Here is a 23,726-nt window from a genome sequence, read left to right on the forward strand (position 1 = left end):
AGAGATGACACCTCATAAATCTTGCAGGCCCAGAGCCCGTGTGGTCTGCCACAGTGCCTCATTAACACTTCCTTGTTCTCACATAGAGGTGGAAAATAACCAAATGTGACAAGCTGCCTTCCAAAACCATTTCATCAGAAGGGCACACATCTTTCCTCCATCACTTGCAACATCCCTAATTGTGCTGAGAACCCTAAACAGCTCAGGCCAAGGGGGTTTTTCTCCTGGGACAATGATACTTAACTACGTCCAGATCACAGCCTTCAGCCATCAACCCTCTCATTCCCTCCCCTCACTGCTCCCAGAGATTCTCTCAGAGAATGAGCCCATTTGGTGTCCAGTCTTATCACTCCTAGGGGTCAAGTTGGAATTTTCAGAATTCCTGGAAAAGCATGCATCTACTGCCTTTACTTTGTATATCAGCCAAAACCAGTGTTGACTTTAGTCACGGCATCTCTTAAAAGTCCTCTTTCAAAAGGGACAGACTGGTCCACTTACTTGTCTGTCACAGCCTGCATGAACTCATCCAGCAAGTCATCGTATGCCTTCCCGCGCACGCGCTGGTGTTTCAGGCCGATGTACAGAGGGTCTCTGAGCAGCTCCTGGAACAGACAGCACCCATTGACTGAGCCTACTCCCGGTGTTCCTGTTTTTTTTTTTTTTTTTTTTTCCAACAAGTATCCAGGATTATTGGGAAGAACCAGAAGGTGGGAGGAGAGAGGGGAGTAAGGAGGTAACTGGATCCCCCCCGCCCAGGTGTCATTTCTGAAAGGGTCTGGAGGCTAAGCCAGTGATTGAGGGTGGACTCTTAGATGGTCCTCATTTTGGAAACCAAGGATGCTTTGAACCAGGCAAGCCTCTGTCAGACACAGTCTTTCAACTTCTGTCTGCAGGCTTTAGGGTTATTTCAGGATTTCTCAACAGTGGCATTACTGACATTTTGGCTGGGATAATTCTTTAACGTGAGGCCTGACGTGCACACTGTAGGATATTTATCAGCATCTCTGGCCTCTAGCCACTAGATGCCAGTAACACTCGCAGTTGTGGCCATCAAAAATGACTTCAAGGCCTGATGCGGTGGCTCACGCCTGTAATCTCAGCACTTCGGAAGGCCAAGGTGGAAGGTTCTCTTGAGCCCAGGAGTCTGAGGCTGTCCTAGCCAACCCAGTGAGACCCCATCTCTACAAAAAATTTTTAAAAATTAGCTGGGCATGGTGGTGTGTGTCTTTGGTCCCAGCTGCTCAGGAGGCTGCGGCAGGAGGCTCACTTGACCTTGGGAGGCCAAGGCTGCAGTGAGCCATGATTGTGCCACTGCACTCTAGTCTGGGCAACAGAATGAGACCCTGTCTCAAAAAAAAAAGAAAAAATGAATGTCTTGAGACATTGCCAAAGGTCTTCTTAGGGACAAAACTGTCACCGGTTGAGAACCACTGTAGCTGACTTCAGGCAGAATCTTCATTGAAGTATTGGGTCGCATCCAGAGTCCCTGGTCTGGACTCATGTTAGAAAACCAACCCACCCTCCTTTCCTTTCCATTCCTCTCTTTTCCTCCCCCTTCCTCTCTTACTTCTCTCCCTCCCTCCTTGAAATCTTACTGAATACCTACCATGTGCCTCACATTGTGCTGGGCCCTGGGGATACAAGCATAGAATGAAACAACCAGGAATTTCAGTTCAAGAGAGATGCTCACCTTAACACCTAGCCTGTGTTCAGGGCCCCTCCACCCCACCTCCTGCAGCTCCTTCCATCACAGCAGTCATACGCTATTGGGTTATCTGTGTCTGCGTTGGTGTGGATGACCACTCCTGCTGGCCAACTTCCCACGTCTTCCATTCCTGCCACCCCTACACAGAGTCAGTGGACTCATTCATGCATGACACATTTATTTCTCATGTACTATTGCTGACACTGGGCCCAGTGGGGGATTTGTAGAGGAGCAAGGAATGATTGTTGCCTTCTAGGTGCTGACAGGTGGCTGCTGAGTAAACAGACACATTATACTGCAGGGCAGAGTGACGCTGGTTTGGAACAAAGTGTGGCACATGGAGGCACAGTGATGAGTGAAGAAATTCCCTTTGGGGGGCAGATTGGGATTGTGTCATGGAGAAAATGGTCAGGTAGGAAGAGATAGGCAGATTTCAGCAGGTGGGCCTCCAGGCTGAGAAGACAGCACAAGGAAAGGTTGAGGGCTGGAGGCAGGAGGAGGAAATACCTGGTGTATTTGGGAAATGGGAGGTAATTCCATGGGTTAGTTTCCTGGAATTATCTACTTTTTTGTCTAACTCACCAAAAATATAAGTTCCTAGAGAACAGGATTTTGTGTTGTCTTCATCTCCATCTGAACTGCTGCTGCAGGACACAAAGATAAGGACCAGTGGGCCTACACTCCGACCCTCGGGGGCTTACAATCAAGTCTCACCTCCACCACAGCGAGCTGTGTGACTTTGGGCAAGTCGTGGGGCCTCTTGAAGGCTTCTTCTCATCTATCAAATGGGGATAAAATAGGGGCTGCATGGGGATGATTGTGATGATCAAGTGGAAAAATATATATGAAAGAGCTTGGTGAATTATAACATATGCTATAAAACAGTGGTAGCAGTTTTAGCTTTCACAGTGCCTCCAATGTGTCATGTACTGCCCTAAGTGCTTTACTTAACCCAGTGAGGTTGTATCAGCCATGGAGGTATGTGGCTCAGAACTATCTTAAGGGAACCTGCTGAGGGAGGGCAATTGGTGGACAGCCTTCAGCCGCCACACTCTCCCTGGATTGCTTAATGACTGAGCATGGAGGGGGTGTGGGGGAAACCATTCCTGCCCAACCGAGACTCTGCTGGGGCAGGAACTTCTCACTGGCCTGACTGAGCTGGGGAGACTCTCCCTGGGCTCTCTTACTCAGTCCTCACTCCGTTCTGCTCTCCCTTCACAGGTGTCTGACCTGTACTAGAGTTTGAAGGCCCCACTCACCCCCAACTCCTCCCACTCCCTCCCCCTTTATTCTTCACAGGTGTCTCCCCAGTACCTTTCTCACTCATCTATTTCTCAAAGGACCCGAGAGGTAGGTCTCATCGTTTCCCCCATTTTTTAAATGAGGCAACAAGACACAGAGAGGTGAAGCAGCCTGCTTAAGACCTTGGACTTGTAAGTGCAGGAGTCAGGATTCAAAGCTGGGCTGTTGGGTCCAGAGTCTGTGGTCTTAAGCACTCAGTCATGCTGCATGGGTGGCTCTTCTGCATACCAACAAGAATCAGTTTTTCTTTTTAAGGACACTGTTCTGGGTCCATACTGCTTTCATATCACTGTATTAGGTGTGGGGGAGGGTGTAGTTTAAGGGACAGAAAAGAACAGGAATTATCTGTTAACCCTTCACCCCAAGTCCTGGGTACACGTAAGATCTGAGCTGGGTTTAGCACTTTGTCAAAGATACCACAGGTTTACATTTAGAAAGATGGTGGGTCCTGGCCTCCTCTCTCACTCTCCTAATCCCCTGGATTGGACACCCTTGAAACTGTTTAGGATTCTTCACTGATAGGGGTGTGTGCGTGTGTGTGTCAGTAGGGGGGACCTAAAGGGTGAAAGTGGTGCATACATGGTGCCTACCCTTCCACATGCTACCTTCAAAGTGACCATCAAAGGTCACTTAGAAGCATCAAACAGCCAGAAAGAAGAAATGATAAATGATAGTAGAGTAACATGATGAATAGCTAGGCAGTAATTAAAATTGGTGGTTTTAAGACTTTGCAGTCACCTGGACAAATTTGTAAGAGACTATTTAAAGTGGAAAAAACAGGATACAAAATTACACAGATATCATAATTATAATTCTCTGAAGCACATACATACAGAGCTTAGAAGGACATACATAAAAATGACTGAAAATAGTGTTACTCTTGGCATTGGCAGAAAACATTCACTTTGGCAGTTCTTACAAAGATTAAAAGGGTCCATGGTGAGTTATAATTTGGAATGTTGCCAAGTCACAGATTTGAATCTTAGTGCATCAGGCAGCATAGAGTGAATTTCTCAATCCTGCATATGCAGTTTCTGGGGTAAGTTAAGTTCCCCAGTGGCACTAAGGGATTTTTAGATTTTCAAAAAATTTCTCAGTATACTGCAGTAAAGATCAAAGGTCAACCATAATGAGATACTGCTGAGATACAAGGGTGACTATAAAAAGCTTTTAAAAAGTCCTTATATTTTGCTTTCATAATAAAATGTTCTATGTCTCAGATACTTTAACCACAAAAAATGAAAAAAAGTTCCCATATGGATATGACGTTAAAAAATAGATTCTTATGTTTGTATAGAGCTTTCATGTAATTCACTCATTTGTTCCTTCTAATAGTCTGACCTCTTCTCATCCCATTTTAGAGGAAGTTGGAGTTCAAGGGTTTAAATGAACTGCCCAAGCTCACAGAACCAGAAAGTAGCTACCCTGAGATTGAGCTTCGACTGGGTCTCATGACGAAGCATCCTCTTCGTCCCATCACTTGATATTGTGGGGGCCAGGGAACCAGGGAGCCAAGGGGCAGCTCCTCACCCTCTGCCGGGTCCTCCTGGAGGAGGTCAATAGTGGCTGGGAAGGTCCAGACTCTTGACTTGCAGACCGGGCTGGGGAACGGGGAGAGCTGGAATGAGTTCAGAGGAAAGGCTGTGTATACATCTCTAGTCAACTGGTTCTCCTTTAGCAGGAGTGGAAATGGCTTCTCTAAAACAGTAGTGGGCAGAGCTCCTATGGCTGACTTGGCACAACATGGAACAAGAAGCCCACATTCTGCTCTGTATCCGCCAACTGATTCAGATATAAGAATGCCTGATAGCAAGGGGTAGGAGTAGTAACCTGCCTGGACCCCCTCCTTGCAGTCCTCCTCTGTCTGGACTTCTTTATAGGTGTTTAGAGGAGAAGATTTCAGCAGACAGTATTGCCAGATAAAATACAGGATGCCCAGTTAAATTTGAATTTCAGATAGGCAATAATTAAAAAGAAATGTTTAGAATTAAGTGTGACCCATGTATTACATGGAACACACTTATGCTAAAAAATGTTGAATTGCTTCTCCGAAATTTAAATGTCAGTGGTGTCTTGTATTTTTATTTGCTAAATCTGGTAACCCTATCTACAGAGGCAGAGGAATCTTCAAGTTTGGAGGCAATGTGCCGCAGGGGAAAGGACACTGCTGGTCCTGGTGGCTGTGGTCAGGATGCTCCCCTCTGAGCATCCTCAGTAGGGCCCAAAGGGGCTCTAGGCTTTCAAATCAGATAGACCTGGGTTTGAATTGAGGCTTTGTCACTTGACTAGCTCTGTGGCTTTGGGGAAGGTATTTAACTTTTCTCTGCTCTCTGTTAAATAGGGAATAATGATTTCTATCACACAATGCAAGCTCTTTGAGCTCCTCATTCATCCGCATCTCCCCAGCTAATTGTACAGTGATGGCACACATAAGCCCTTGAGAAGCATTTAGTGATATGATTGCAGAGTCCTGGGACTGGGCTAAGGAGATGCTGAATTAAAAATTAAGAAGGTCTTAGAAATCACTTGGTTCTGCTTCCTCCAAATGAGTTTTTGAAGGTTGGAAAGAATAAATTAGCTGCACAAAGTCACAAAACACATTTGTGGAAACAACAAGGCAGAAATCATGGTTTCTAGACCAGGACTCTTCCCAGGTTGGGGACCAGGCTTATTCACTTCCATACTTCAGTGTTCAGTGTTTGCCTGGCACCTAAATATTGAGTGACTAAATCTTTCCCCTCTGTTAGATAGTTACTAAGTCCCCTTTGGAACCAAGTAAGTCAATGATTATAATTTTAGGTGAAGGCCTTTATTCAAAGTGGGTGAAGCAGAACGATCTCCTCTGCTGTGGGAGTTAGAGGGTTGAATGTGCTCTCTATGGCTGTTTGCCCAGCTCTGCCTCCTGTAAGGTTTTTCTTGGAGACAAAATGTCATGGAAAAAGAAATGGTTTCCTCCTCTTCACTGCCCATATCAGTGAGCACTGGATTTCAGCTGGAAGACAGATAAACCTCCTGGTTGAAAAAATATTTATCTTGCATAGCAACAGGCATTCTGTGATGTTACTTAGGGAACCTGGGGGTCTGGGAGGTCACGGGATTGGGTTCACGCTGTGGGCACAGCATGCTTTCTCCTCACAGTGGCAGTCCCACCTACCACTCATTCCTTGGGAAACTCAGCTAAGCCTGGGGTAAGCTACAAAGATCCTAGCAAGGGCATCCTCATGGGTTACACGTGTGTAGAGAGTGAGCTCTATGATGGCACCACATGGTGAATGCTGAATAATGATAATCTTGCAAGGTAGAAGAAACCCTGCAATACCCAGCTTGGTTGTCAACTCCATGCTTCCTTGGCAATCCAATAACATCCAAAGCACTATTTACCAGACTCTGCTAATGATCTGCTCCCATGTTTGTTTCCCAAACCAAACATGACTCCCCTCCCTCCACCCATTCTTCAGTTCCAGAAGAGCACACAGCATCTCCTTCTGAGGTGAATTCATAGAGGCTCAAGACTTCTGCCAAGAGAAGATCTCCAAGGCTCAGCAGGGTCATTTTAAAGCCAAGCTCCATCCCCCGGGATTCCCCCACCCTGCCTTAGCACAGGGTGGGATGAGCACTGGGTTTGGAGTCAAACCTTGGGGAAGCGCTTTCTGCTCTGAGCCTCGTTTCCCATGTAAAACAAGGGGGTTGAACGAGATGGTACTCAGGCCCCTTCTAACCTGAATAGTCTGTGACTGGCTGCATGTGGATGAAACAAAATAAATCCAATCCACACGTAGCCATGATGGAAGGCTGAGCAGGCGCTCCCTTCCCCTACCCCCTTGGAACTTAATCATGGGATGTCCCTTCTTCATGGGATCATGGCGCCACATATTTATTTTTCCAAATCTCCTTGGTATCGGCAGGTAAAAGTGACGCAGAGTTTCAGGGCTGTGGACAGCAGATGTTTTCCTTCAACAGGAAACCTGGAGGGGTGTTGTCTTTGACTGTGATTAAAGCTCCTGTTGCCTCAGGAGTTTTTATAGAGACATACATACACACAGATGGTCAAGTTATTCTGACATTAAAAACCCTCATGACAGCATCCTCCCTGCGCAGACATGTGAGATAAAAGTGTAGAAGGCCAAGCTTCCCTCTGTTACATCTCAGGCTTGCTCTGAGCAAAAGGTGCGCCCTGGGACTTCTGGGGGGAATATCTTGCAAACGGATTCATTGAAAAAAAAAAAAAAAGGAACCGTAGTTGGGAGATCACATAGTGAATCCATTTGAAAAGAGAAAAATCACCATCTTCCTAATGTTGGTCACTTTATAACTTTGAAAATTTTGTGTCCTGAGTTTCTTCAAGTGGGTCTGGAGGGGGCCCACCATTCCCTGGAGGGGAGGATGGTGTAAACAGCATTGCTATCCTCTGACTTGATCCTGAGTGTCCATGGGATCCTGCCTGTGTGAAACACTCATTCTCGGCCCCCATTTCCCAGTCTATAATGCAAACACCTGACCCCTTGGAGCAGTGCACCACAGTGGGCAAGGCAGCTGTGGAGCCAGACAGCTGGGTTCCAATCCCAGCTCTGACACTTAGAGCTGTGGGACCTGAGGTAAGTAGTTGACATGTTTCAGTCTCAGTTTCCTTATCTGAAAATTGGGAGAATAATATACTGGGGAGGAACTGCTTCCTCTCACCCCCGGGGCACATAGGAGGGCAGATCAGGGCATGTTCCCTCCTCCTAGACAGGGGTACTCTGGTCCCTCCCTGACATAAGGATCAGACCTAGGGAAGGTTCTCTCCCCTCCACATCCAGGAGGGAGAGGTGATTCTAGAGGCCTAAAGCACCAGAAGGAGAAGCAGACGCTTTGAGTAGATGTGACACGCGACTCATTAAAGTGACCAATTAGGTGACAGTGTTGAAACACTGACAACTAGAACATTCTATTCAGGCTGATCCTCATTTATCACCCTCAGGCTCAGCAGGGTGCCTGATACCCACTAAACACTCAATAAACTTTTATTAAATAAGGCAAAGTGTTCACAAAATAATCTTAATGGAAAAAATTAGAACAAAATTACATTATGATTACACCTAGGTAATAACTATCTTTATGTATAGGCATAGAAAAATTTTGGAAAGAAACACAAATGCAGCATTGTGGGAGAAATACCATTTCCTTTTTCTTTAAAATTTTGAATAATGTTCTAAATTCATTTTAGCAATAAAAATTCTAAAAATCAAGAAATAATCTTTACTTATAAAGCAACAGAAATTAGGCACAGGTGTAATGTGGGGAGAGGAGCACAAACTTGGATTCGGCTCCTAGCCCTGCCGCTTCTAGCAGATCTTCTTGGGCAAATAAAACTCTCTGGGCCTCAGTTTCCTATGCTGTAAAAAAGAGGGTAATGATAGATGCTCCACTCACAGGGTTATTGCAAGGCTTAAACTGAGTGGTCCATAAAAAGGGCTTGATCCACAATTACTGCTACTTTCCAGTCATTTTTTCTGGTGGATTTGTTACAAGTTAGAGCCAGCTCTAAACTTCAGCATATCATTGCTGAGTGCTGGACCTTCAATGACAAAGGATCCCAATGCACCAGGGCAGACAGCACCCTTCCAGTGGATGCAGTGGCCTCAGAATCAAACTCAATCTGTTCCAATTCTTGCCTAAGGCCAGCTTTTAGAAGGAATGAAGGTCTCAATTAAATCCAGCTGGAACACAGCAGGAGGTGTTGGAAAGGAAGAATAAAACAAAGTTTGCTGCGCTCATCCATGCCTGCAAAGAAGCATTCTGTGAGGCCAAAAGACAATTTCAGCAAAACTCAGATATCTGGCTGGGGGAAGGGCATTGCTGTGCAGAGCAAAACTTGAAGACTGGTTTTGATGAGCAGCTGTAAAGCATGTATCCATATCTAACCTCCTGTCTCCTGAGCTGGTGAGGAGACACATGGAGACCAGGTGGTTTTAGAGGTTGAAGGATGCTTAGTAACTTTCTGGTCTAGTCTCTCAATATACTGAAAGGCAATTAAGTCTAAGGAGGTGCAATGACTTATCTGGCTCATCATGGTACTGGAACCAAGGTCCCTGGCTCGTCATGGTACTGGGAACCAAGGTCCCAATCCAATAGTTTTCCCACTTTCTTGCTCTCCCTCATCTTATTCCCACCCCCAGGATTTCCCAGCTGTTAAGCAAGGTCTGCCCACCATTCCATCATTTGATCGTATCTGCAGATGAAGCCTGAATAAGCATCATTCCTTACTAGGATCTAAAGTGCTTGCTTTTGTTTGAAATGGGGATGCCTGGGCTGGGTGCAGTGGCTCAAGTCTGCAATCTCAGCACTTTGGGAGGCTGAGGCGGGCAGATCACTTGAGGTCAGGAGTTTGAGACCAGCCTGACCAACATGGTGAAACCCCATCTCAACTAAAAATACAAAAATTAGCTGAGCGTGGTAGCACATGCCTGTAATCCCAGCTACTCAGGAGGCTGAGATAGGAGAATTGCTTGAACCAGGGAAGCAGAGGTTGCAGCGAGCCGAGATCACGCCACTGCACTCCAGCCTGGGCAACAGAGGGAGAGTCTGTCTCAAAAAAAAGAAAAGAAAAGAAAAGAAATGGGGATGCATTGTGTTTAGGGAAGAGGAAGGCCATGTAAAGAGTCTTGGCAAATTTTCTTAAGAGAAATCACTGCAGAATGCAAATAAGAATAACTTCTTGACACCGTGAATCAAGAATTTACAAAATGACCATTCCTTTTGCTTCAATACTTACTTCTAGAAATTTATCCTAAGGAAATACTCAGAGATAGGGACAAAGACTCATCTGCAAAAATGGGTATCAGAGCACAGTTTATATTTTAAAAGACTAGAAACAACCTAAGTGCCCAACTGCGGCGGTTTTCTTATGTAAATTAGGATACACCAGGTAGCTATTAAACCGACACTATGGAAGAATGGTTAATAGCCTGAAAGAAAACTCATGACAGATAATTTAATTTGAAAAAGAAATATAAAATACTGTATATATAATAAGAACACCACTTTTATTTTATAAGTGCATGGAAAAAAAAAGGCTGGGGAAATATACCAATATGTAAACAATGATTAGTGCTTGTTATGTGGCTGATATCTTATTTTTAACATTTCTCTGAATTTTCTCTATTTATTTATTTATTTGAGACAGAGTCTTGCTGTGTCACCCAGGCTGGAGTGCAGTGGTGTGATCTCGGCTCACTGCAACCTCTGCCTCCCAGGTTCTCCTGGGATTCTCCTGTCTCAGCCTCCCCAGTAGCTGGGATTACAGGTGTGTGCTACCACACCTAGCTCATTTTTGTATTTTTAGTACAGACGGGATTTCACCATGTTGGTCAGGCTGGTCTCAAACTCCTGGCCTCAGGTGATCCCGCCCCGATCAGCCTCCCAAAGTGCTGGGAACACAGGCGTGAGTGACTGTGCCCGGCCTCAATAACATGCACTGATCTCAAAGATAAATGTAATTAAGAGTGAATCCTTGGATATTTTTTCATGTTTTCTGACACAGAGACAGAGCTGCGAATCACAGACATGCCCATGGTGGTTCCCAGAGCAGAGAAACCCTTGGCTGGGGCCTGAGCTCCTTAAACCACAAACTGCTAGGACTCCTGCAGGTGGATCTCACCTACGCTTGGCTCAGTTTTTCTCACTGGGTTTGCAGGACACTAATCTGTCTGATTCAGACATTTTGGCCCCTGGTGCTTTGAATTCTAATCGTTCCACTGGGGCAGCCTGCCTTGAGAATGCTAAAAAACACAGCCCAGTGGTCACACCCACCTCAAGGGAAATAGAAACTGCCTGGGGTAATGGGGGTCAGAGAGGAAGGAAGCCCAAGCAGGGGTCATTGTGGGTATAGAGGGCCTCATGGAGGTAGAGGAGCAAGGGGGCCCAGGAGTGGGAGAGGGAACAGGATGGAGCTAGGGGTGGGCAACCAGGGAAGAAGGTCCTCTACTCCACAACTGTGTAGGGGGAATGCCCTGGTCAGGAGGATGCCAAGAAAGAAATGGCCCATTGCTGTGTAGATATAACAACCCACAAACATGCTCCTCACCCTGTCCCAGTTGCCACCTTTTGGCCCCAGAGCTCCTGCCCTGGGCAGTGGGTTACCTCATTGTTGGTGCCGACGTCCAGCAGCACAGGGAGGCACTGCTGCGGGTTCACCCCTCCGCATGCCGTGTACAGGGCCAGCTTGCCCACAGGGATGCCCATGCCGTAGCAGCCCAGGTCTCCCAGGCCCAGGATGCGCTCCCCATCAGTCACCACCACGGCCTGAAAAACAGCAGGGCACCATCAATCAGGGACAGCACTTCCTGTGACAGGGCGCTCATTTTAGCAGCCCCAGCCCATCAGGCTTGGCGACTGGATGCCCACTGACTTTGCCGGTGTGAAAGAGCTTCTCTGGGATAAGGCCGGAGCATTTATTCATCTGCAGGTGACCAGTCCTTCCTGGCAGGCTGGTGAGAAACCCTACTGAGAAGAGGTGACAGAAAGATGCCTGCCTTGCATTCTGAGCTTCAGGTGGGGGCTGCAGAAACAGCTGGAGGGAAACCACATTAAGTCACTTCACTCTCCCTCAAGGAAACTAAATAGACACTCTCAGCCTGAGACTTGGGGTGGTGGGTAGGGAAGGGCATAATTAAACGAGAAAATGAAAAATAAGTGTTCGTGCTGCTGCTACAGCTCCAGGGTTTAGAGGCTAATCCAAGTGCTCTCCGACCTACTCCTGGATTATGAAAAATCTGATCTGCAAAGAACAGGGCTCCTTGTGACATCTTCTAGGATCACTATTGCATATGAAATCAGGAAGAGTTTCAAGCTACACTGGGATTTACCTTTTGCATTTGGCAAAGAATTGCTGAGGGCCTACTATGTGCTAGATGTAGTGCTACTTCAAGGCTTACCTACTGTGAATTAATAGATACGAATGAAGCTGATGATGATGATAGGAATAATTGTATTATTATAATGGATATTCTTTTATTCATTCATTTAATACATATTTATGAAGCACCTACTTTGCATAAGACACTGTGACAAATTCTGTGGGAGCTTCAGTTTGCACATCTACAAAAGCAAATATGCATGGACACAGCCCTTAAAGGATTAATGGGCTAAAGGAGAGATGGAATGTGTATATTAATAATCATGATTCTGGGAGGGAAGCTGGACTGCAGCAGAATAGCATAAAGGGTGGCAGAGATTAGAAGATGGGAGGATAACCCTTCATGGGTGAAGGGACACACATGCCCTACCTTGGACAGGTGGAGATTGTGGGGTATGGGTGGGGAGAAGGGCATTTGATACAAAAGAAAGTTAAAATCCAGGGTAGAGGTGCTGGGGGTGGGGAGAATGTAGGATGTGTTTGGGGAGCGAGGAGATGTAGGTTGCAGGAAGGGAAAGAATGGGAAGTCAGGCAGGAGTCAGACTGTGAAAGTCCTTGAATGTCTAGCCAAGGAGAGCCCCTCAGGGTAACGGTGAAGTTGTTTGTAGGCCACTCTCACCTGCTCACCAGCACTAGCTATCTCTATCTCTAGAAGAGTTAAGTTTATAGGTCCCTCATCCCTTCATTGGAACCTGGCTTTGGATCCATTCTAGGCTACAAATGTCCTGATGGGCTATGAACACCATAGGGTTTGGTTAAATCCATGAAGGTACATTGCTGGGCAATGGGGGTAAAGAGATGAAGACCCATTCTTTCCCTGGAAGAGTTTATGATCTGGTACCCAAAGGGCTACGGGATCTTCTCACTTCCATTCTTTCTCTTTTAGTGGAAATAAGTGTAGAGATTCTTAAAAACATTCCTCTGCTTCTGGAAAAGGGTCTCTGGAGAGTGCAAGAGATCCATGAAAATCATGATATTCTCCCTTAGATTCGTGTACTGCCTCTGTGGAGAGTGCTCAAAGACTGCATCTCATGTGACCTTCCCCATAGCCTGGGCAGGTAGGCAGATCTGAGATTGTTATCTCTGCTTCACCGGTGAGCAAACAGAAGCTCAAGACCTTTATTTTCTCCATATATTTGTTAAGTGTCGGCCACATGCCTGGCACTGGCTGGATGTTTCCACATCAGTTATCTTAAAAGATTAGATGACTTTGCAAGGTCATCTTTCTAGTGAGTGTGACAGGGCAGGGTTCCTGGTTCAGGGCTCCTTCTACCACCCCAACTGGCTGGGGTAAAGTGCCTGTGATCTTGGCAAAGTCCTGCCCTGCTTTGGCGCCACCCTCTCTGCAGCCTGCATCTGACCTCCTCTTGGTAGATCTCCCTGTTAGAGACTATGCCCTCATGCTGCCTCTGGGTGTCCAAACTCTGGGCATTTCTCTATCATCTCTCCTAATTAGAGCTTCCTTATTATGGTTCCCATTCTGTCAGAATCCTTCTCTGTGCTGAAGGGGCAGTGAGTGACATGAAGTTAAACAGAGGAAATCTGCTACTCCAGGCTGTTATCCCCACAACCCTGGGATGGTGACAGGGCTCTGTAGTGGCACTCTCCCAGCCTGGACATGCCCCAGGGCACTCTACTGCATGCCCAGCTCCTCTGAATGAGTGTCTCACCTCCATCCTACCCGCAATCCTACCATGGTTATAGTTGAGTTATTCCAACAGTTTCACAACCAGACTCCTTCCCTCTCATCTTCCTTCCTTCCATTCTCTCCTGCCAACCAATGTCAGATTCATTGTGTCAAAAGCCCATTTTCATTATGCCATTCCCAGGCTCAAAGACCTTTAGTTACTTTGAACTGTCCATAGAATAGAGTCCAAAATACTTAACTCTTTAATTATCTGAATCCAACAGACCTTCTGAAACTTATCTCCTGCTACACATCTGTACACAATTGCCTTCTCTGGCTGTGCTGGCCTTCTCATTCTTCCCAGGCACACTCTGAATTTGCCTACCACCTCTCCATCTCAACCTCTCTATTCCTTTTTCCTGGAGGGTTCTTCTCCCCATTCTTCAGCAGCATAAATCCTGCCATTATAATCTACTGAAATTTCTCCTTCCCCTGAATTGCCGTATCTACCACACACCCTTCCTGTCTGCTTGCCTGCCTTTCACAAGCGTGTATTAAGGACCCACTGCCTGCCAAGACCCGCACAAGGTGTTATTTAAACCTTTGATGGTGAAAGCAGCTGGGTTGTTATTTAACTTTGTTTTAAAATGCACATTTTATCTCACAAAACAGCCTTTGTGGTTAATGGCAGGTGCTTTGGAGTCTGATAACCAGTTTTTGAATATAGGATCCTTGATGATGTGCCATGTGTAATTTTAGACAAATAGATAACTATTCTGAGCTTCAATTCTCCATAAAATGCGTATAATAATAATAATAATAATAATAATAATAATAATACTTAACTCCTCAGGTTGTTGTAATGATGAAATAAAATATGTCTCATTTTAACCTGGTGCCTTGCATAAAGTAAGAATGATGAATAAATGGTTGCTGCTCTTATGACTGTAATGATGATGATTATTTAGGGCAAAGATTATATCTCAGACTTTGAAATTATTTCTGATCTCTCCAGTTTATCATTAACACAGAAAGACCATGCAATAATTATCTGTTAAATGAATGAATGAAAAAGAAACCAAGGGAAGACCTTGGCAAATGCAGCATTTAATAAAGTCTGGCCATGTGAAGCTTAACGGCTTTAACCTTGGCATCCTCATCCATTGTTATGGCTCCTACTGTCCTCTCTAAGTAGATGACACCTGTAGATAACTGTCTGCTGGACATTGCTACTCAAATGTCCAATAGTCTTCCCAATTCCCACAAGTCCCTAACCAAATGAATCCTCTTTTCCCTCTTACTCCTTTTGAGCCTTTTTACTCTGCTGTCCTCCCGCTCTCTGTTACCCTGTATCTTCCAAGTTCAAAAACGTCCAGTCTTCTTTGATTCTTCTCTGTTAGTCAACCACAGCCAATTGGTCACCAAGTTCTGCTGATTGTGCCTGCTTCCTATTTTAAACATCTGTTCCATTATCTTCATATTATTGCTACTGCCTCGGATCAGATCATCCATCTTCACTTGAGCCACTGCACTGTTCTCCTAACTGGTCTCTCTACTGGATTTTCCCCATTCCATTTCATTTTTTCTGAAGCACGCCCAGATATATCACTTTCTTGCCCCCAGATCTCTAATGGTTCCCGATGTCTGTAAAATAAAACCCAAACATCTTAGACTGGCACTTAAAGCCTTCCATGGGCTAGGCCCAAGCTGCCCTTTGAATTTCCCCTTTATTCTTTCCATCCAAACTGAAATATTTCCAATTTTGTATAAGGCTTGTACTTTCTTGAATACATGCCATTTTACTTCTCAATTTCTTTATCTCCTTGATACAAATCTTACCACCCTTGCATGTTTCAAGGAACAGTTCAAAAAGCATTTCCCTCCAGGAAGCTTCCCTTCTGAATTTTATCACTTCCTTCTCTGAATTCCCATAGCATTTTCCTCACCTACTAAACCTATCACTCCCTTCCTTGTATTATAGTTATGTACATTTCCTTGTGCTTCACAGTAGCTTGAAGCTCTTCTAGGGCCAGTAATGGGTTGTGTCATCTTTGATTCATCAGCACTTAACTTGGTGTCTGTAATGTGATACACACTCACAAATGGTGGGCAATGTGATAGATCCAACAGAGAAAACAAAGTGTCTTCTGCGCTGAACAGAGTTCAGACCTGCTGTGGATTAAGAAGTTCAGAGAGAAGTCACTGCACCCTGTTTTTCATGACATCAATGGACCTTACGCTGGGAGCCACTAGTTCTGTAAATTGTCAAAAGGCTGAGGGCAAACCTGGGCAGCATCCTTGAACTTTAAAGCCAAGCAAACTTTTCTAGAACAACAGAATCACATTTTCCTTGTTTGGAAGAGTTTTATAATTCATAACTCCCCTGTCTCTCTGATGGCTCAGGGGAGGTTTGGGGGAGGCTGTGCCATATTCTTCCTTTGCCCACCTGCCTCAGACCTAAGGCCTTTTCTGAATTATTGCCCACACCCTTTAGTTTGGGTGGACCCAATGGGACTGACCCAGTACTGACCTGAGGATCAAATGTCCTTGCTTGCTCTGGAGCTTCCTTGGACTTGTAGCTATGGTCATAGCTACAAGGGTTGCCCACAGTGCTGTTTATACAACCCTCTTCTTCCTCTTCCTTTTGTTTCATCCTTCCTTCTCATCTTTCCTTTTATCCTCCTCCTCCTCTTCTTCTGCTTCTCCCTCTCTCTCTTTCTACCACAAAAATAATGCACACTTCTTAGTTTCAAATCTTGGTTCCACTTCTCCCTTGCAAAGAACCTAACCTCTCAGCTTCCTTGTCTATAAAATGGGGATAACAATAGTCCCTACCTCTTACAGGGTTGCCATGAAAATCCAATGAGTTAATCTATGTAGAGCACTTGGCATCATACCGCATGAGGTGGATACGATGATGTGCTGCCCAGATCCTCCTGCAGGAATGAAAGAGTTATTTTCCCAGCTGTATCCTCAGATATCAGCCCACTTAGGGGAATTTCCTCTACTGAAAAGAGCCACCTTGCCCAAAGCCACACCTCCTTCCAAGGGCAGCCCCATATAGGAATCTAGAGACCCACTCCGCTGCCTCACTTCTGGATGCATTTGAAGGGCCATCCCAGGTCCAGAGCCTCCTCAGGGGCTCAGCAAGCCTTGCTTGAGATCTTACGGCAGCCCAACCTCTCCTTCTGCTCTATCCTGTTTCCTTCCTTGCCACAAGTGTTGACTGACAAAAGAGCACTCCCTAATACGTCTCTGAGACTGTTTTTCAGGAAGTCTAACCTCTGACAATGAGCACAGAGTGGGGTTTAACACAGACTGGGCCAATGCATGATAGGTAGGCACTTGGCACTAGCAATCCGCTCTAAGTATAAACACCTAAGTGGCTGTTTACAGAGGATGTGCCCAGTAGCAGAGGAGGGTCCCTTGGCTCTCAGAACCTCCTCCTGCGAAGCTCCTGGGACTGGGGTGAGGGAGAGATTTAGGAGCTTGGGAAAACTGTTAGGGAGGAGGCTATTCTCAGCTGGACCTTCCTATAGGCTCCAGGCAATGGCCACTGTGGGAAAGAGTCAGAAAAGCAGTTCTCACTCCTCTTTGTGATTTACGCTGGACAGCTCAAGGCAGCCTGGCCTGGCCCGCCCCCTCCTTCCTGAAAAGCAAGTCCCACAAAACTTCGTGGTCTCCCCAGCCCTGGGCTTTGGCTCCATTTCCATCGCAGCCTACTTTTCTTACATTGCAGTTTTCAACTCTGCTTTCTTGCTGGGAAACCATAGAAAGTCATTTTTTACTTTCTGAGTTGATTCAGAGGCTCCTCTGAACCACTCCTCTTTCTAGGCAAGCAGCTAGCAACAGGTCTAAAGATACCTGTGCCTTGAAAAACTCTGTCTCCCCCACTTAGCAGTTGCTGGAGAAATGACTTAGAACCACAGCTCTGGGCTGGGCACCAACACTTAATTGTGGGTAACCTCAGACAAGTCACTTAACCTCAGTTTGCTCATCTGAGACACAACCCTCTACATTCTTTTTTTTTTTTTTTTTTTGAGACAGAGTCTCACTACTCTCTCCCAGACTGGAATGCGGTGGCCTGATCTCGGCTCACTGCAACCTCTGCCTCCCAGGCTCAAGTGATTCTCCTGCCTCAGCCTCCCGAGAAGCTGGGAGGACTACAGGTGTGTGCCACCACACCCAACTAATATTTGTATTTTTAGAAGAGACGGGGTTTTACCATGTTGGCCAGGCTGGTCTCAAACTCCTGACCTCAGGTGATCTGCCTACCTCGGCCTCCCGAAATGCTGGGATTACAGACTTGAGCCACCGTGCCCAGCCCTTTTTTGTTTTCGTTTTTGAGACAGAGTCTTGCTCTGTTGCCCAGGCTGGAGTACAGTGGCACAAGGTTCACTGCAACCTCCGCCTCCCGGGTTCAAGCTATTCTCCTGGCTCAGCCTCCTGAATAGTTGGGACTACAGGCGCCTGCCAGCACGCCCAGCTCATTTTTATATTTTTAGTAGAGATGAGGTTTCACCATGTTGGCCAGGCTGTGCTCAAACTCCTGACCTCAAGTGATCCGCCCGCCTCAGCCTCCCAAAGTGCTGGGATTACAGGCGTGAGCCACCATGCACGGTCTCGCTCCTACACATTCTTCAGGACCCACATTGGGGGTTTCAGAAGTCCTTACTCCAACTTCTCCCAGTGACTGTGGGAACAGAATGAAGTAGTGAAGAAGAGGTTCTGCATCAGTTCCCAAGTGCTATGAAAGAATGATGAGCAGAGACTCCCTACCTAGGTAGGGAGACCTTCCTCTCCACTTTCTAAAGTAACTGACAAATACACATCAGAAAACAAGAAAGACTGTGGCTTGGAAATTCTAAACCTTTAAAAGGGCACCTAGGGGTGGTGGGGGGGGGAAGAACCTCCAGAAAAAGGCCAGTGGGTAGGGCAGGGAGGGGTCTGGGGTAAGCCAGAGGCAGTCCAATCAGCTCTAGTGGACCTGTTTACATGCCAAACTACAGGCCCAATATTCAGAGCTCCTGGCTTTTCCAGAGAAGCCAGAAATCCAAGTGCTTGGATATATATTTCTCATGAAATCTCCTGATTTAAAAATGTTGCCTACAAATTCAAAATGTTGGAAAACCACTAAGAGCCAAATCAAATATGTTTAGGGGTCGAATCATTTGACTGCTCATTTGTGGCCTGTGATTCCCAGGTAAGGGAGCCCCCTCAGGCCCTGACTGTACTGCGGTGTGGGCTACAGCTGCCTCCACCACCTCCAGTGATGACAATATCCATTCAAGTGCCCTTCGATGTGTATAGACTTTATCATAGTTAATCCTCACAATAGGAAAGCAAAGCTCAGAGAGGATATCTGCACACGCAGCAGGTAAGTGAAGCTTCATGGCCAGAATCCAGAGCTGTCTTATTGCAAAGCTGGGTCTGATTCCTCTACGTAGTCGCTGGGACTGATCTCCAGGTTTCTTCAAAGTGAGACAGGAATAAAGGATGGAGGTGGTCCCAGGCACTCACCTGTGTACTCTGCGGTACCACAGGGTGGGTGGGCAGCCAGTCACCTGTCTGCCCCTTGTCCTCTGGGGTCCTCTCTTTGGCAGCACAGATGCAGTGTACTGTCACTGTTTCTGGATCAGTCTTTCTAACTAGACTTCGAGCTCCTTGAGTATGGGCTCTTATACATTCTCTGTATCTGAACCTCCAGGGAGCTCTTCCAGAGTAGATGTTTACTAAAAGATGGTTGAATGCAACTGAATTCACTATCATGGTCCCGGATCTGCTCATGCAACTTAACATTCTCCTAGAGGCTCTGGATGTCTCTCTTATCTGGGGCCTGCTGGAGTCCTAGCCCTTCCAGGGTGCCCAAAGCCCTGTTTCTCTTCCTCTAAAATCACAGCGGTTGTGGTCTTCATCTCTTTGGCAATTAGCATTCAGTATTTAGAAGGTTCTCAAAATATGTTTATTGAAGTCAATAGATATTTAGCTCCTAAGGTTCTATTTTGAATTTACATCTTGGTTTCCCAACCACAATACGAAGCAATTTGAGGGCAGAGTCCATGTTTTTCTCATTTTGCATTCCTCACAGCAAGGCCCTTGATACAGTTGTGCCCTGATAAGAGGAACAATTGAAACCTGAAATTGAGTCCATGATCCCCTCACCAAGCCCCTGTGTCAGGTTGGAGGAAAGGGTGCCTTTTTGTTAAACAGAGGTACCTTTTCATCATTCTTTCTAGTTCCTCATAATTTGCACAAAAGCACCGAAAATATTAGTGGAGAACCTCCTGGCACAGTATCTGTGACATGGAAGATGCTCAGCATGTCTGTCAACTGAATTCATCCAACTCTGTGTAAGCATCTACTGAGTGCCTCCTATGTCCAAGTTTTCCCCATGGTTGAACTGTCCAGGAATGTGAGTGAAAGAGATAACTTTACAGGACCCCAGCAGCATATCCACTCAGATTAGTCCATCCAGTAAGCTGGCTTCCCTTAATGTCCTCAAGATTTTATTATAGATCCATGCTAGACATGCTCTGGAAACTTGCTTCTCTGGGCCTGGGACCAAAACCTGCAGGGCCTGCAGGACATATACCTGGAGTCTAAGCAGATAAGCAGGAGGGAGAAGCACAAGGCAAAATGATACCCAGACGCAGATGTAAAAAATGAGCTAGGACTAGGGCCTTGGCTATGGCTCGAGCCTGGCTCCTGAGGGCCAAGGTTCTGTCCCCAACCTGGTCTGTTTTTAAGTAATATCATTCCCTGGAGAGAACCAGGAGTGGGTAGGACATAAAGGGAGGTAGACAGAAAGAAGCTATATTTGGTGTCCAGTGGAGAAGGGTGGAGGGGCTCAGGGAATGGGCAGGGAAAAACAGAGAGAGGCCATGGTTCTCTCTTTGGCAGCACAGACACAGTGTACTGTCATTGTTTCTGGATCAGTCTTTCTAACTAGACTTTGAGCTCCTCAAATATGGGCCCATATAACTTCTCTGTATCTGAACTTCCAGGGAGCTCTTCCAGAGTAGATGTGTTGGAGTACCATGGCCTCCCAGGCAAGGCAGGGTGATGTGAGCATTGGCCTTGGAAGTTCCTTGTACTATGCTTGGTCAGCACCAACCCCTCCCCAGCTCAGGTGCCAAAAATGCCCTTACCACCCAGCCAGTGGATGTTCTGCATTTTTGCCACACCCATTTTGTTTCCAGAAGTAACAATGATCTTAGATACCAGAACCCCTCAAACTCCTCCATAGACATCTCTATAGCAGGAGGAGATCTGGGGATTTAGCCAGAGGCTAATACATTTCTACAAAGTTGCATGTTTTATGTATAAAAATTAACATCACTAGGCACGGTGGCTCACGCCTGTAATCCCAGGATTTTGGGAGGTGTCGATGGACAGATCACTTGGGCCCAGAAATTCAAGACCAGTCAGGGCAACATGGCAAAACCCTATCTCTGCAAAAAAATACAAAAAATTACCCAGGCATAGTGGCCCATGCCTGTCGTCCCAGCTACGGGGGAGGCTGAGGTGGGAGGATCACCTGAACCCAGGAGATTGAGGTTGCAATAATCTGTGACTGCACTCCAGCCTGGACGACAGAGTGAGACTCTGTCTCAAAAAAAAAAAAAAAATAAGGCAACTTTTGCATTCTATAACGTATATTGTTTGGTATACAGAAATGTTTTCTTCTTAAATTTTTGAGTAAAATGGATGCTCCTGGAAGAAGTGGCAGGTTTATTTTGTCATTCTACATTTATGCCCCTCATCCCCACCCCCACACTGCTGTGTACTCCCAGGGTACACATACCCAAGTGTGAAGATATTGTCCATCATAGGCTTTTACTCTTGGTACAGAATGTCCTCACTCCACAGCCTAGTCTCTCCACTACCTAACTGTCCACAGCCTACCCCTAAATTCAAGGCCCAGCTCCACTGTCACTTCCCCCAGGAAGTCATCCCTGAATCTCCTCAGGCTAAAAATCGTCATTGCCTCTAGAAGAACACCCTCAGTTCTTTTCGTGTACTTTATTTATCTCTGGACAAGTTCCACCTTGTTAGTCTTTTGTGCCTTTGGCTTATTTTCCATATAACATGTCAGCTACTCGAGAAGAGGGTCTATGCCTGATTTCTCTCTGCGTCTACCATGGAAACTGGCACCATATATTTAGCAAGGACTCAACACATGCTGAACGTATCTTCAGACTAATAATCACAATAATGAAGGGCAATGTCACATGGATGCCTGGTTAATGCAAACCTCTGCTCTGTGGTGTATTTGTACTTGGCTATAACAGGTCTGTGGCTTAGGAATGGGGGGTAGTATGCTGCCTTCAGTGTCATAATGGCTCATTTTATAGATGGAAATGACTCTGGTTTAGGCTGAAATGATTCACCCAACAATGATTAAATAGCAATGAAAACGGGATCATACCTTAATATTGTCTTCTGGCCAAGAATTCAGCATTGTTGCAAGATGACCTTTGTCATGAATGGTGATGAACAGTCCACTAAAAGAAATAAAACACGTACACACAGAGAAACCAGGCAGTCAGATTAGGAACTGAGCAAAGTCCATAGTACTAGGTATTGCATTAATTAAATTTGCCCATAGACCTGGGCAAGAAAGATTCCTGCCCGAGGCCCCAGCAGTTTAGAGGGTCATCCTCTGGCTTTCTTCCAATTGCTTCTCTCCACAGGGCAAGGAGTCCATGGGGCCATGGGGTGTGCCCACATGGAGCCTGTGCTCCCCAGAGTCTGTGCCCTTTTTTCCTTCCTCTAGACCAGTACCCAAGATGCCAGAATTCCCTGACCAAATGATCCCAAGGCTGATTCCAGGGACTGTTTGGGCCTCTTTTCCAGGTCCCTCCTCCCAAGTACAGACCACACTGCAGTAGCTGGATCCCTAGGCCTGAGTCCGTGACTGAAACTTGGACATGTGGGTTGGGATGTTCAGACACATGTGCATGAGGTTCTTGCAGTGGGGGATGGAGCTGGGGATGGGAAGAGAGGTTAGTGACAGTCTTGAGCTACTCCATCATCACACACACACACACACACACACGCATGTGCGAAGGCAATGGGGTTTAGCCAAGAGCAGACAGATACTGGAGGGGAATCAAGCTTTGAAAGCAGGAATTATACCTTTTGGGATTTGCAAGTTTGCAGCTTTTTGCCTGAAGGCAGTCCAATCTGCAGGCAACTCGGGGCAACAGGAGGCCAAAGTCTTAATAGCTTGAGGTATCAGATAATAGAGTTGGGGCTAGAAGAGAAGCCAGGAAATGAAGAGGGGGTGGGTTCTGGAAGGGAATAAGCCGCAGAAAGGATAAACTCCCCAATCTACCCAAATTACTGGCTGACCACTAAACTATGCACACACAGGGGGATTGGCAAAAAAAAAAAAAAAAAACAAAAAAAAAAACAGTACAGCTGGAATCTGAAAGAACCAAGCAGAGATTTAAGTTGTTGCTGATTAGGAGAGACAGAGTTGAGAATTTGAGTCCAGCCAAATCAACTCCCTCCTAGAACAAACATTACTCATCTGAGAAATAAAAGAGAATCCAGAGTCCATATAATCTAGGGTACATTGAAATCCATTGTAATATTCTGCTTACTTTATATATGTAAGAAATTTTCCATAATAAAAAAATTAAAACAAAATAAAACACCAAAAAAATCACTGAACCCCAAACTGTTCTTGACCTCCACATTTCTTGCCAGGACTGTTCTTTCACTCTCCCCCCTTCCATTGCCAAACTTCCTAAAAGCATTGCCTACACTAACTGCTTCCATTTGTTCATCTTCCATTCATTTCTCAACTCACTGCAGTATGTCTTGTCTCAACATCGTCCTACCAAAACTGCTCTTGCAAAGGCTACCAATGACCTTCACATTCCTAAGTGCAATGAACACTCATCAGTCCCCATTTCCTTTGTCTTCTTGGTAGCATCTGACACTTTTCATCACTCCCCTACCCAACATTTGGCTTTTGTGACTCCATTTTCTTTGAGTTTTCCTCCTACTTCTCTGTGGCTCCTTCTCAGTCTCTTATGTTGGGTAAGTCATCCCGCCATTATGCATTAAAGTTCCTCAAAAATCTGTACTATGCCACTTTTTTTCTTACTCTTATTCTTTCTATTTGTGATCTTATAAATACCCAAGGCTTTTGGCCAATGACTCTCAAATATCTATAGACCAGCGTT

The 23,726-nt window shown here is 45.8% G+C and overlaps 1 protein-coding gene across 3 annotated transcripts in view; it reads right to left on the reverse strand.

Annotated features, from left to right (window-relative positions):
- Window positions 1-23,726, reverse strand: part of ME3 (malic enzyme 3) — a 246,150-nt gene that overhangs the window by 61,140 nt on the left and 161,284 nt on the right. For all 3 annotated transcript variants that reach the window (XM_034933504.3, XM_003832990.6, XM_055093833.1), the window contains exons 4-6: window positions 21,959-22,034; window positions 11,129-11,290; window positions 499-602 (exon numbers count right to left, since the gene is read on the reverse strand). In XM_034933504.3, coding sequence (XP_034789395.3) covers window positions 499-602; window positions 11,129-11,290; window positions 21,959-22,034 — 342 coding nt within the window. The remainder of the gene's footprint in view (window positions 1-498; window positions 603-11,128; window positions 11,291-21,958; window positions 22,035-23,726) is intronic.

This window comes from Pan paniscus, chromosome 9 (genome assembly GCF_029289425.2).
Source record: "Pan paniscus chromosome 9, NHGRI_mPanPan1-v2.0_pri, whole genome shotgun sequence".
Classification (NCBI taxonomy): Eukaryota; Metazoa; Chordata; class Mammalia; order Primates; family Hominidae; genus Pan; species Pan paniscus.